The sequence below is a fragment of the Peromyscus leucopus genome, chromosome 8a, assembly GCF_004664715.2.
Source record: "Peromyscus leucopus breed LL Stock chromosome 8a, UCI_PerLeu_2.1, whole genome shotgun sequence".
In the NCBI taxonomy this organism is placed as follows: domain Eukaryota; kingdom Metazoa; phylum Chordata; class Mammalia; order Rodentia; family Cricetidae; genus Peromyscus; species Peromyscus leucopus.
Window position 1 is genome coordinate 52,101,425 of NC_051085.1, and position 13,617 is coordinate 52,115,041.

A 13,617-nucleotide genomic window follows, 5' to 3' on the forward strand; every position below is an offset into this window, starting at 1 on the left:
AACTATTTTTTCCTCACATAAATTCTGATAGAACAGAAACCATGTCTGTGTTTTCATAATACCATTTGCCTATGACTTTGGCCAGTGCCCTGGTACCTATTTGTTTGAAAAGTTTATTGTATGATTGTGTCATGACAGTTTAATTTTATGCAAGCTTTCTGTTAAGTTTGTACTTATAGGAAATTCTTAACCTGGTCTGAGATACAGTAAAGGAATTTAGCATCACTGTTATGAACATTTATTCTTGGCAAACCACAAATAAAGAGAATGAGCTCTGCTGAGAAGAGCCTTTATGTTAAGGAAGAGACTAAGTAAATTTGTCAAGCATATATCCTTTAGATGTTTAGGTGAAGGTGTGAAGATATAAGATAAGTAGCTTGATATATTTTTGTGTCATTTAGTGTGTTACTGAGATAGTTGTGGATAGAACTAGTGTGGTACAGGTTGAGGTGGTGAGATGCTAATCTATGTATTCTGAAAACTGAGTGCGGACATGAGGTATGAGAAGACTTTGCCTATTTTGATACCAGAAGGAACAGATTCTGAGGAAAAATTGGAATTTGATTTCAGTGTGTGAAGCTAACATGCTAAGAAGTTGCATATGATTGGAGCTGTGAGGGTAGTGGGCTTGTCTAGAATATTCTTTATCAGGGATTTTGCTGGGTTTATTTATTTTTTTTCCACAGTGGCATTTACTGTATTTTGATAAATTCAGTGTTTATGATTTCAAAAAGTTTTAGTCTGCATTTCAGCTCATTAAAACTGATTTCCAAGACTGCCATAGTAGAACGTACATTTTAGGAGACAGTAAAAGTGTAGTAAATATATTTCTTCCAATAACATAACTTTAATGTATGTAGGTTTTCTGAATCTACTTTAAACCAACTGAGGTTTAATTGGAGGGCTTCTACTGTATTAATTACAGTGATATTTTCAGCTCCAGCTGCTTGGATTTTTGAGGACACTATTAGTTGGCTCTTGTCATAAAAAGATAAATAAGATTTTTGCTGACATATCTTTCACCTTTGTAATTCAATCTTGGTGTTTGTTGTAAAGGACCTTTATGAATGTTGTATATCATAGATTTTTTTTTTAAATTATGCTTAAACAACTTTTAGTATTTTCATAGTATGAATGATTGCTCCTAGGTTTGGGCTGCTCTAGCACTTGAGTAATTTGACATCATTATTGTTTATGGCGTTAAGGTGTGTGCAAAACATTGTGGCAGATGATTACTAGTCTTAAGCCTTTTTCTTTCCTGAAACTGCATGAAAGTTGGAGTACAAATAAAAAAGGGAAAATAAAAAGAATAATTATGTAGATAAAGCAATCCATTACTCCCTACCCCTACAGACCTAACTTCTTCAAAGTTCTTGGAAGGTCATGTTTTAATTTTTACTCTGATTTTTCTGGCCTTGAGTGTTTTATGATATTTAAGAAGGCACTAACCTAAGAATATAGGTACACAGGAGCCTGGTGAAGTGAAAGATAATCTGTATAATTTAAAATTTAGTAGTGTATTCCAACCATAGGAAAGAATGTGGATGATTTTGATTTCCTTATTTTAGCTGATATAAATAAGCATTTTCCCCCTTTTTTAATTGACTAGGTAAGTTAAATGTTTTACTAGGTAGTAAGATGTTTTATGACATTATTTCTCATGAATGTTCCTCTTCACTCACTGGAATAAATGCATCTAAAGGCCAAAGCAAAGATTTCTTAAATTTTTTTTTTTTTTGGTTTTTCGAGACAGGGTTTCTCTGTGTAGCTTTGCGCCTCTCCTGGAGCTCACTTGGTAGCCCAGGCTGGCCTCGAACTCACAGAGATCCGCCTGCCTCTGCCTCCCGAGTGCTGGGATTAAAGGCGTGCGCCACCAACGCCCGGCAGATTTCTTAAATTTTAATTCTTGACTTTGAAATAAATTTAGATCTTTAAAAAAAGAGCAGAAAAAAATAATATGGAAGTTGATAGTAAGTCATATATAATTGTAAGTAGAATTTGGGAACCAGAAAATTGTTAACTGTTCTTCAAATCTTTCTCAGTTTTTAAAACTAGTTATTTTTGCTTAATTCTCTCTTTTCTCTCATTCTCTCCTTTCCCCTTTGGTTTGAGTCATGGTTTCATACAACTCAGGTCCACTCACCCTTAAACTCCTAGTCTTCCAGCCTCTGCCTCCCATGTCCTGGGAGTATAGGAGTGCACCACCAAGTTCAGCTCATGCACTTACCCGTCTTCAGGAGCCTGTAATTCTTTGGTGGTGCTTTTTCCCTTTATTTTATGACACCCTCCTCCCTGCATGACTTCAGCAGTTTTGAACATTTTTTAAGTATTGAGTTAATCTGCTTTTTCTATGATTAGGTTGAGTGTATGCATTTTGGAAAGAAAATCACACACAAGTACTTTGGTGTGACAGACTAGGAAGGGTGAGTATGAGTGTTACCTTTAATTGCTTGGTTGTGGTGGGTTATATTTGACATATTCCTTCACCATATAGTTCCTTTTCCCCCTGTAGGTGGAGTTTTCCTGCCCCAGTAGCCACTTCCAAATTATCACACTGAGGCTTACATTACTTATAAATGCTCAGCTGATAGCTCAGGCTTATTACTAACTAGCTCTTACAACTTAACCCATTTCTATTAATCTCTGTGCTACCAAGAGGCTTGGCATTTACCTCTATCCCATTTTGTATGTCCAACTGGCTCTCAGTCTGATTAGTGTTCCCCGTCTGGTTGGTGACTCTTCTGACTCTGCCCTTCTGCATCCCATCATTCTATGTTTGGCTTTCCCTCCTAACTTTATCCTGTTCAGCTATTGGCTTGTTGACTTGTTTATTAAACCATTCATATTGACACATTCACACAGTGTACAGAAGGATTATTCCACAGCATGTCCCCCCTTTTGTCTAATTAAAAAGAAAGGTTTTAACTTCAACAGAGTAAAATTATATATAACAAAAACAATTATCAAGTAAGAATTACAGTTACAATATCCAGTCTATTTTTATATTTGGCAAAATTAGAGAAAATATTATCTATCTTAATCTTGGTGAGTCTAAATTTTTATATCCAATTAGCTTTCTATCATAACTAAGGAAAACTATAAGTTTATTTAGTTTTTAACTCCATCGAAGACCCTAGAAGGATGAAATGTTACCAAATGACACTCATACTTTCTCTGCAATGTTGGAGCATCTAGTTCTGGCCTATAGGCCCAGCATATCTGACAGACTTTCCTGTGAAGCAGGGAATTCTGAAGCACTGTCCTACCTTGTCTTGGCATTTCCCCTTTGTAATTAATGGTATTCCATATCTCATGTTGCTCATTGATTTTTAACATACACTGAATAAACTTTTTGTATGTCATTATTACTATAATAGTTTCCTATTAATGATAATTTTAAAAACAATTCTATCTTTAATTTGACAGTTATTAATTGGAATCTGTAAATCTCTTTTACTCTATTCTATTCTGTTCTCATGGTATAGTTCATTACTACTGTTTTGTCACAAATAAAAAACTTGAGGTGGCGCAGCAGGTGAAGGCACTTGCTAAGCAAGCCTGAAGCTCTTCAATCCCTGGAACTGTATTCTAACTTATACAGGCATGTACATGAACGTCCATGTGCACATTAAACAAGTCAAAAACCCCAAGAGAACAAATTCTGAAAGAACTTAACAGTGTAAAAGTTTATAATAGTACCTGTTCCCTTTGCTTGTAATTAGGAAGGGGAAGGGTTAATAAAAACTGCTGTGTTCCTAAGTACTACTTTTAAACCTGGATTTCATGGTAACTACTGGTTTTTTATTAATCGTCTTCTAATAATCAGCGACCAACCTTTTGAGTTATTTACCTTAAAGTTTCGCAGAATTGGAATTGCATAAAGACGATGTTTTTCTTTGAGTATTCTGGAGAACTCAGTGATCAGCAGGGTCATTTTTATGGTATGACAATTGACATTTAACATATAAAACTAACCACTTTTTTTTTTGTTGTTGTTAAATTGAAACAAAATTAAGTTTTAAGTGAAGAAAACTATCCCAATTTAAAATCCTGGTTTTCTTTTTTAGAAGATGATTATCGATTTCTGTACTTCTCCTAGTGACTTTTTTTATGTCTGTGTATATCAGCAGCATTTGTTCACCTGGTGTGTATGTGTGTTTTGCCTGCATGTATGTCTATGCATCCATGTGTATGACTGGTGCTGTGAAGGTCAGAAGAGAGTGTCAGATCTTTGGAACTGGCTTTTTACAGACGATTGTGATCTGCCCACATGGGTGCTAGGAATTGAACTCTGGAAGAGTAGCCAGTATTCTTCACTGCTGAGGCATCACTCCAGCCCTTGGTGAATTGTTTTTAGTCTTTAAAATAGCTATTCATTTTAATGTATATATGATACCTACGCGACCTACTTTCACCCTCTCGTTACTCTCTCATTCTCCCTTTCTCCCTGATGATTCCCTTTCTCCCTACTCGTAATTCCACTGCAACTTAAATCGCGCGCGCACACACACACACACACACCATGTTGATTTTTTTACGTTTGTATCCTGTATGAGGAGACATGTGATTTCAGTTTGAATTTTTTATAGCTAATAACCCCCCCCCCTCTCTCTCTGTAATATTTTCTTTATACGTTCATCTGTTGATGGACATCTGCACTAATTTCATGTCTTGGCAATTGTCATTAGTGCTACAATAAAAATGGGTGTGCAGATCTCTATGGTATTCTGACTTTGAATCTTAAATAGTTTATATTATTTTTAATTATGTGTAGGTGTGTGCATCTGCGTGTAGGTTCATGCATGTGAGTACAGGTCTGTGCAGAACCCAGAGACATTGGGTCTCCTGGCGCTGGAGTTAAAGATGACCGAGCTACCTGACATGGGTGCTGAGAGAACTCCACTTCAGTCTTCTGAAAGAGTGGCGAGTGCTTTTAACTATTGAGCCGTCTTTCTTCAGCTCCTGACTTTGATTTTTTTTTTTTTGATTATATATCTAGGAGTAGAATAGCTATACCATATGACATTTCTGTTTTTAGTGTTTTGAAGAGTCTCTAGTGATGTCCATTGTGGCTGCACCATTCCCACTAGTGGTGTGTGAGGATCCTTGCCAGTGCTTGTTTTCTTGATGATAGCCATTCTGACTGAAAGGAGACGGAACCTCAATGTAGTTTTGAGTTTCCCTCATGGCCATTATTATTGGCCATTTCTACTGTTTTTGGTTTTTCGAGACAGGATTTCTTTGTGTAGCCCTAGCTCTCTTGGAACTCACTCTGTAGACCAAGCTGGCCTCGAACTCACAGAGATGCACTTGCCTCTGCCTCCCAAGTGCTGGGATTAACCACTGCCCAGGTGGCCATTTCTACTTTTGAGAACTGTCTCCTCATGTCATATGCTCATTCTTTGAATGATTTGTTCTTTTGATGGTTAGTTTGTTTATTTGTAGACTCTAGTTATTAATTCTTTGTCAAATGGGTCTGGTTGACAGCTTTTCTCTCATTCTGTAGGATGTTGCTGTTAGTTTTTTCCTTTGCTGTACGGAAGCTTTTTTATGTTAATAATCCTATTTGTTAATTCTTGTTATTTCCTGGGCTATTGGAGTCCTTTTCATAATGTTCTTGTCTATTCCTGTACCTTGATGTGTTTTCCCTGTAGCATTTGAGAGTTTCCAGTCTTGCATTATGGTCTTTGATCCATTTTGAATTGAGTTTTGTACAGGATAAAAGATAGGGATCTAATTTCATTATTCTCCCTTTGGATATCCAGTTTTCCCACACCTTTTGTTTAGAGTGCTCTTTCTCTAATGTATTCCTTTCCTATGCTTGTTTAAATCCAATGCTCTAGCAGTGTTGGTCTCTGTATCCTTGTGTTCCATCGGTCTTGCTGTCTGGTTGTATGCTCCTGTCATGCAAGTTTTTGTTGCCATGACTCTAGTAAAAACAAGGTGCTGATACTTCTAGCATTGTTATATTTGCTTGAGATTGCTTTGATTTATTTAAGGTATGTGCACACTTGTTGGCATGCTTTTAGTGTTGTTTTTTCTAGTTCTGTGAAGAATGTCATTGGAATTTTGATGAGCACTGACTTGGCTCTGGAATTTATTTTTACTAAGGTAGCAGTTTTGCAATATTCTAGTGTTTCATGAGCAGTGCTGTTTGTTCATTGTATATTGTCAATTTTCATGCCTTTTAATGAACTCTATTTATTGTAGTTTTTTTAAAAGAAGCTTAATTTTAATTTTGAGCTGTAGAGTACAATTTAACTCTGCAAATAAAGCTCACCTAGGAAATCACCAATGGCTTGAATTTTTTTCCCCTTGCTAGTTCGAAAGCAAATGCTTCTAAATTAAACCAGATTTATTTAGAGCAAGGAAAACATCCCACTAAGTAGTGGTGTATTGTATAGTAATTTGTTTTTAAATTTATTTGGTTCAGTTTGTGGGTGTGGCTTCTTAAAATAAGGACAGTGAAGTCATACATTGTATGTCTTTCTCTGCTCAAAATAACATTAAAATTTCTTTGTATTTGGTAAATTCTGAGTTTGATTTTTTTTTCCCCTAAGATTTATTTATTATGTATACAGCATGTATGACTGCAGGCCAGAAGAGGGCACTAGATCTCATTACAGATGGTTGTGAGCCACCATGTGGTTGCTGGGAATTGAACTCTGGAAAAGCAGTCAGTGCTCTTTCTTATCCGCTGAGCTATCCATCGCTCCAGCCCCCTGTTGTTTTCTTTTGAGGAGGGCATAATCCTAAGTATATACAGCTACATAACTGCTACTTTATGAATGTAGTTGCTTTTCAGATACAGATTTCTAATACTGTTCTAAAATTTAGTAAGCATCATGTTAAGAAAAACTCATTTGTATAATCTTACATATTAAACCCCTACTGTGCTATTTGTGTTGGTGTGTTACTGTGATAGCCATCAAAAAGTAAATTGAAAATAGCAAATAAGTCTATTTAAATTTGTGTTGAAAGCTGAAAACTTTTATGTTAACATTCCTTATTAAACCTTTGTATGATTAAAGCATGCATGTATAAATATTGGCTCTTATTTTACTCAAATCAATGGAAAAATATTAATTTAAAAATTGAGGTGGCCATGATCAAGTCAAGTGTAACCTCTTTATGCCTTTCTGTATTTCTGTATATCCAATGCTATGGTATGCCGTGATGGATTTAAGTGGGATACACAAAGAAAAAGCAGATAGCTACTCAGATAAAATATTTATGTCTGTAACAGTCCAGTTTCCTTGGTAATTTTCTGTTAGGAACAGATTTAACTGACAGTTGAGTGTAGTTAGAAAAAGAGGAAAAAAAAGTCAAGATAATTAAAGCAAAGAAATGGAAGATGACTGCAGATGGTATAACTAGATCAAGTTTTTAGTAATAAACAAATAGTTTTGTATATACAGAAATTTGAAGGGGAAAATGTATGGTTACTGTTGAGTTGAGAAAAATGTGGAAAAATAGGAGAAAGCTTAAATGTAATAAAGATGAAGTTTTTATTTCTGAATTTAATGACACAAATTGTAGATTCCTTGTAATCTGGTGAACCTAGAGGAAGATTGAGTTATATGTGGTAGAGTATATCTGTAATCCTAGCACTCAGGCTGAGGCAGGGGGTTCTGAATTGGACGCCAGCCTGGGCTATGTTAGTGAATGAGGCAATGTAAAAAATGCACACACTCCTCATACCAAAGCAGAGAATATGTATCTAGTGTTGAGATTTTATCAGGTAGTTAATAAGGAATGCCACTATTTTGATATCCAAGCTCTCAAAATTTTTGATTTATGAAATTGTAGTCATCTTGACTCAAAATTAGTAAGTGGAAAGGAATGTCAGCAGATTAATATCAGACTGAAGGAGTATATATAGTAGAAACTTAACAAGAAAAAGTGTAAATTGTTGCTGTCTGAATGAACAGTTGTGGAGAGAGGGAACTGTAGAGACTTGCCACAGCTCCACCAGCAACATGTCTACAATTGTTGGTTGTTTTTACTCTTTTGGGGTCCCACTACCAGCTCCCAAATAATTCCTACACAGAGGCTTATTCTTTTTTTTTTTTTTTTTTTTTTTTTTTTGAAGGGGAATTTCTCTGTGACATTTACTTATGGCATATAAGTTATGGGGCATACAGTCCAACATGGCAGGGAAGCCATGATAACGGGAACATGAAGGAGCCTAGTCACGTTGGCATCCATAGTCATGAACAGAGGCTTATTCTTAATTATAAATGCCTGGCCTTAACTTGGTTTGTTTCTTGCCAGCTTTCCTTAACTTATCCCATCTACCTTTTGTCTCTGGGCTTTTACCTTTTCTTCTGTATATCCCCCCGACCCCAGGTGAGGACTGAACCCAGGGCCTTGTGCTTGCTAGGAAAGCGCTCTATCACTGAGCTAAATCCCCAAATCTTCTTCTGTATATCTAATTTTCATTCTTACTCTGTGGCTGGCCCCTAGCATCCTCTCCTTGTTCTTCTGCTCTTTCTTCCTATTCTCTCTGCCTGTCAGCCCCGCCTATCTTTTCTCCTGCCTCACTATTGGTCATTCAGTTCTTCATTAGACCATCAGGTGTTTTAGATAGGCTCAGTAACACAGCTTCACAGAGCTAAACAAATGCAACATAAACAAAAGTAACACACTTTAAAATAATATTCCTCAACACACAATATATTAAGTTTGCTAAGGCATTAGTGATCTTTAATGCAGGGAGTAGGCAACTTTAGTTAGTCTTCATACTATTATTTGTTGTTATGGAAAGTCATGTGTGATTTTTATACTTATAAAGAAATTTTAGCAAATTGGAGTGTTTCTAAATAAGTGGAAAGGCATAAAACCATGTTGGGTAGTTCACAGGTACTTAAGATATACCTTAGAACTTTGCTGAGTATTTATGAGGCTCCTAAGTGGCAGTGAGTGGCTCATATTTTAGGAGTGAGAGTTATATAACTCAGAAAAACAAATTTAATGCTTAGAACTCCAGAGATTTTCTTTTAACCAACTGTCTTTCTTAATCATAGGACTATTTAGTTGGAAGATAAATGCCCAATTTAGGAGTTATTGTAGGTAGAAATTTTAAATACTAATGGTACAGAACTTTGTTCCCTCTGTTCCCTCTGAACCATTGCTGTAGCTTGAATATCATGTGGATGTATGTGAAGCATTTCAGCACTATTATGTAATATTTGACACGAGAATGTACAACACAATTGTCATGAGTCATTCATTTGCTTTATAAAGAAACATCTGTGAGTCTACCACAAGGATAGCCCATTGCATATTTCTGTGGTGATCTGGATAGGATAGCATTAGCAGAATCTCTGCTAGGACTTAGGTAATGAAATTTTGAGCATGGTGGTTTGGGAAAAAATACTAGGTTGAATAATTTAATGAGTTGTAATATGTGAGGCACCAGTACAGAGAGATTGAATCAGAGACATCCCAAATTAGAAAGAGTTCCTGTTAGAACTGGAATCAGAACTTTTTCTGGCTGGAGCTTTATGAATATTATATCCCCAATTGCTCAGGCTTTTCTGGCTAGTATTCACTCACCTGCTTAGATTCAGCGATGAATTAGTTCGTAATCTGGAAGACTGCAAATGTGTTTGTTATTCTTACATTCCTGTCAGCACTATTCTTGTATATAATTTGTATGCTATTATTAGAGTGATAAAATTTTAAGACTGAACAGTCAGAGTGCAACACCTACTTTAGACTTAAGTTCTTTAGAAGCTTAGGACCATGGTTTGTGCAGCTTTAATTTTAACTTTAGCCTAGTCTGTTCTTCCCTTCATTTTTTTTCCCCACCCATGTATTCAACCCACCTAGTCCTTATTGAAGACCCACTATGTTCCAGGCAGTAGTCTAGGAGTTTGAGACACAGTGGGTGGCAGGAACTTGGAAAACTTTCAGTTGTTGATCAAAGAATTGTGCAGCTATATAGAAATACAAGTTAAGAGGTAGGTGCTGTTTATCACCTAATTGGATGATGGTCTGTATGACATTTGTTTTATTTATATGAATATTTTAATGCCATCTTACTTGAATTTTTCTAATTATATGCAGTTATTTCTCTTTATTTTTCTAAGTGTGTTTACATGGAAAAGTCATGTTTTTTTCCTCCTTTTTCTGATCTATTACAATTGTTTCTTCGAATTATCCCCAGAGAAGTTATTTTGCAGTAGATGGCAGTCAACAATACAGAAACCCTCACCTAGTTTACTGCACAGAGAATAAGAGCCCGTGGAGTGGTCAACCCCAGATGGGATGTGCATATCTCCAAGGCTGAAGGGGAGTGGGGTGGTGGTGGTGGAAAGATACCGTCGAGGAAAGAGTGTTCTCTTTACGCTGTCACCACAGCCATTGCTCATACGAATGTAGAGCTGTGGTGACAGCTTAAGCCAGATAGAATTCCAGAATGGAGGAGGGAATGCAGGGAAATGCTACTACAAGCTAAGGACCTGTTTAGCATCTAATAGCGGTCACTCACCAGGACAGGGTCGCTCCCAAGAAGTAGTTGTACTTGATGGGTTAAAAAGAATAAAAAACCCTACAAGTTGGGTGGATAGGGAGCTGAGGCTGGAAAGGTTGGATCAGGGAAGAAGGAGTATATGGGAATATGAGTTGTATGAAATTTTCAAAGATTTAATATAAAATTATTTTAAAATAAAATATTTTCAAATACTGACCTATTCTTTCATTTATAATAGCAAGCTCCCCTCCCCTGAGATTGAATCTAGGGCTTTGCACATGCGGTGTAAGCACTCTGCTGTTCTACCACTTCTCCAGTCTTCCCCTGTGATTTGGTGCTGTCTTTTTTTGGATTATTTAGAACTGCTTTTCCATTTATAGCAGTTAAGTACCATTTCCTCACTCTCCATCTCGTCATGCCTCAGTGCTGAGAGTTGAACCAAGGGCCTTCATCACTGGCTTACAGCCCCCAGCCTTCCACTTGTTTCAGTTGCTATTTTTCTTTTTTAAATGTCAACCTTACTTACAGCTTTCCCACCTATATTGGTATATAAATTTTATACATACTTTTAAGATTTAGTTTTAATTATGTGAATGTGTCTGCATGTTAGTATGTGCACTTGAGTGCATGTGCCTGGATGCCGGGGGTGTTTATTTCCTTGGAGCTGGAGGGTACATGTTGTGAGGTGCCTGATAGATGCATGCTGGGTACTGAACTCAGGTCCTTTATAAGTAGGAGTACATGCTCTTAACCACTGAGCACTCAGTGGTTAAGAGCATTAAATTTAATTTAAAACACACCCCTTTGTGTGTGTTTTAAATTGATTAAATTTTCTATTAAAAAAAAGATTATGTGTATGGGTGTTTTGTCTGCCTTTATGCTAGTATACAATGTATATACTTGGTGTCTGAGGAGCTCAGAAGAAGATAGAACTGGAGGTTACAGTCTACTCTTTCTTAACCACTAACTCATCTACATCAGTGGTTCTCAACCTTGCTAATGTTATGACCCTTTAATACAGTTCCTCATGCTGTGGTGACCCCCAACCATAAAATATTTCATTGCTACTTCCTAACTGTAATTTTGCTATTGTTATGAATCGTAATGTAAATATCTGATATTCAGGATATCTAATACACAACCCCCCAAGGAGTCATGAAGTATAAAAATAACTTAGAGGGATTCATTAAAATATAACTTTCATAATTTTCATTAATATATTTTTACCTGAGAATTATAATACAGATTTTTTGGGTACAGAACATTGATTTTGGTTTTTGTCTGTATATCTGTAAACCAGTGTGGTTTGCTTTCTGTTAAGGTGGTCTAGTCCAGGTTACCATCCTCTGACTCAGCAGTTTTTGTAGTGTCTTGATCACTGTGGCGTACTAGGAATTTGTCTCCCTGAGTTCTTGGCAGCTCTTGTGTTGTTTAGGTGCTGTTGTCCTCTTCCCTGGAATGTTGCTTTAGTTAGGGTTCATTTAGTTCTGTCATTTGCACAGTCAGACTTCGGCTGAACTTGGTATATGTTGTCTGGTGAGCATCATGAATGTGTTACAGATACCTAAACTATTCAGTAAAGTGGTGTGCAGTTTAAATCTTTATTTTGTTTTTTGTTTTTTTTGGAGACAGGCTTTCTCTGTGTGCTTTGGAGCCTGTCCTGGATCTCGCTCTGTAGACCAGACTGGCCTCGAACTCACAGAGATCCACCCGTCTCTGCCTCCCGAATGCTGGGATTAAAGGCATGGGCCACCACTGTCCAGCTCCAGTTTAAATCTTATAGAGACAGATTATTTATGAGGAATAAAAGAGCTTTTAGTATTTTGTCTTATGTATTTTTATGACAAAGCTATCATTTAAAACGACTGGCCTCATTTTTAAGCACGAATATTTTAGCTAAACTAAAATCAAGATGATTACAGTGACGAGTCTTTGCTCTGAACTATGTTTTAATAAGATGTGTAATTTGGCTGGTATAAATTTGATTTATGGTAGAAATGAAGGCTGTTATCTTGTAAACAGGCTGAATCCAGAGAATGACAGGATAGGTCAACAGTTATTCACTGGAGTTAATATTTTATCAGTGAAGCACACAGCCTCCTCCCCCCTTTCCTGGATTAGCAAGACTATTTTTTTGTCTAACACATTTAAAATTTTTACTTTTAACAGAAATTAGCAGAGTACGGAAAGACATGTACAATGACACATTAAATGGCAGTACAGAGAAAAGGAGTGCAGAATTGCCTGATGCCGTGGGACCTATTGTTCAGTTACAAGAGAAACTTTATGTGCCTGTAAAAGAATACCCAGATGTAAGTATATCTGTTGTTTTGCTCATTTTTTCTGCTTTACACAATGTGCAATGAAATAACTTATATTATCAGCTGCTTTAAAAAAGTTATGTATGAAATTGGAAATGGGAATAATTTTATGTGGCTAATTAAATTTTTTTCTCTTTAAAGTATATTTCATTTGATTTTTGCTATGTCACTTTGGGAAATAACTCATGGTAAAGACTTTGGGATTTCAGAATGAGGTCAAGAATTGTGGGAAGACTTTTGTCCTGGTTGTTAAAGATTACATGCAGCTCTGGTGGTCTCCAGTCTGATCACAGACCATCCCCAGCTTGGACCATGTCACTCTTTGTGTAAATGAGAGTGCTGGGTTTCATGGTTGCTTCCAGCTCTCTGAAGTTTCTATGAAAAGGACTCTTTCAATCTGATTCCTCCTTTTCCCCCAGTCTTTCTTACTTAGTCAGTTGCTGAACCAGTCTCTAGTATATTTGTGGAATTAGTCTCCTCTTATACCACCAGGCTCTGCCTTTTTCCTTTCCTTTCCTTTTTCCTTTCCTTTCTCCTTTCCTTTCTCCTTTCCTTTCTCCTTTCCCCTTTCCCCTTTCCCCTTTCCCCTTTCCCCTCTTTCCTTTCTCCTTTCTCCTTTCCTTTCTCCTTTCCTTTCTCCTCTCCTTTCCTTTCTCCTCTCCTTTCCTTTCTCCTCTCCTTTCCTTTCCTTTCCTTTCCTTTCCTTTCCTTTCCTTTCCTTTCCTTTCCTTTCCTTTCCTTTCCTTTCCTTTCCTTTCCTTTCCTTTCCTTTCCTTTTTTCTCTTCTCTTCTCTTTCTTTCTTTTTTTTTTTTTTTTAA

General features: G+C 36.6%; 1 protein-coding gene across 5 annotated transcripts in view; it reads left to right on the forward strand.

The window, feature by feature from the left end:
- Qki (QKI, KH domain containing RNA binding) overlaps positions 1 to 13,617 on the forward strand; it is a 132,834-nt gene that overhangs the window by 24,106 nt on the left and 95,111 nt on the right. For all 5 annotated transcript variants that reach the window (XM_028866651.2, XM_028866654.2, XM_028866650.2 and 2 more), the window contains exon 2: positions 12,647 to 12,789. In XM_028866651.2, coding sequence (XP_028722484.1) covers positions 12,647 to 12,789 — 143 coding nt within the window. The remainder of the gene's footprint in view (positions 1 to 12,646; positions 12,790 to 13,617) is intronic.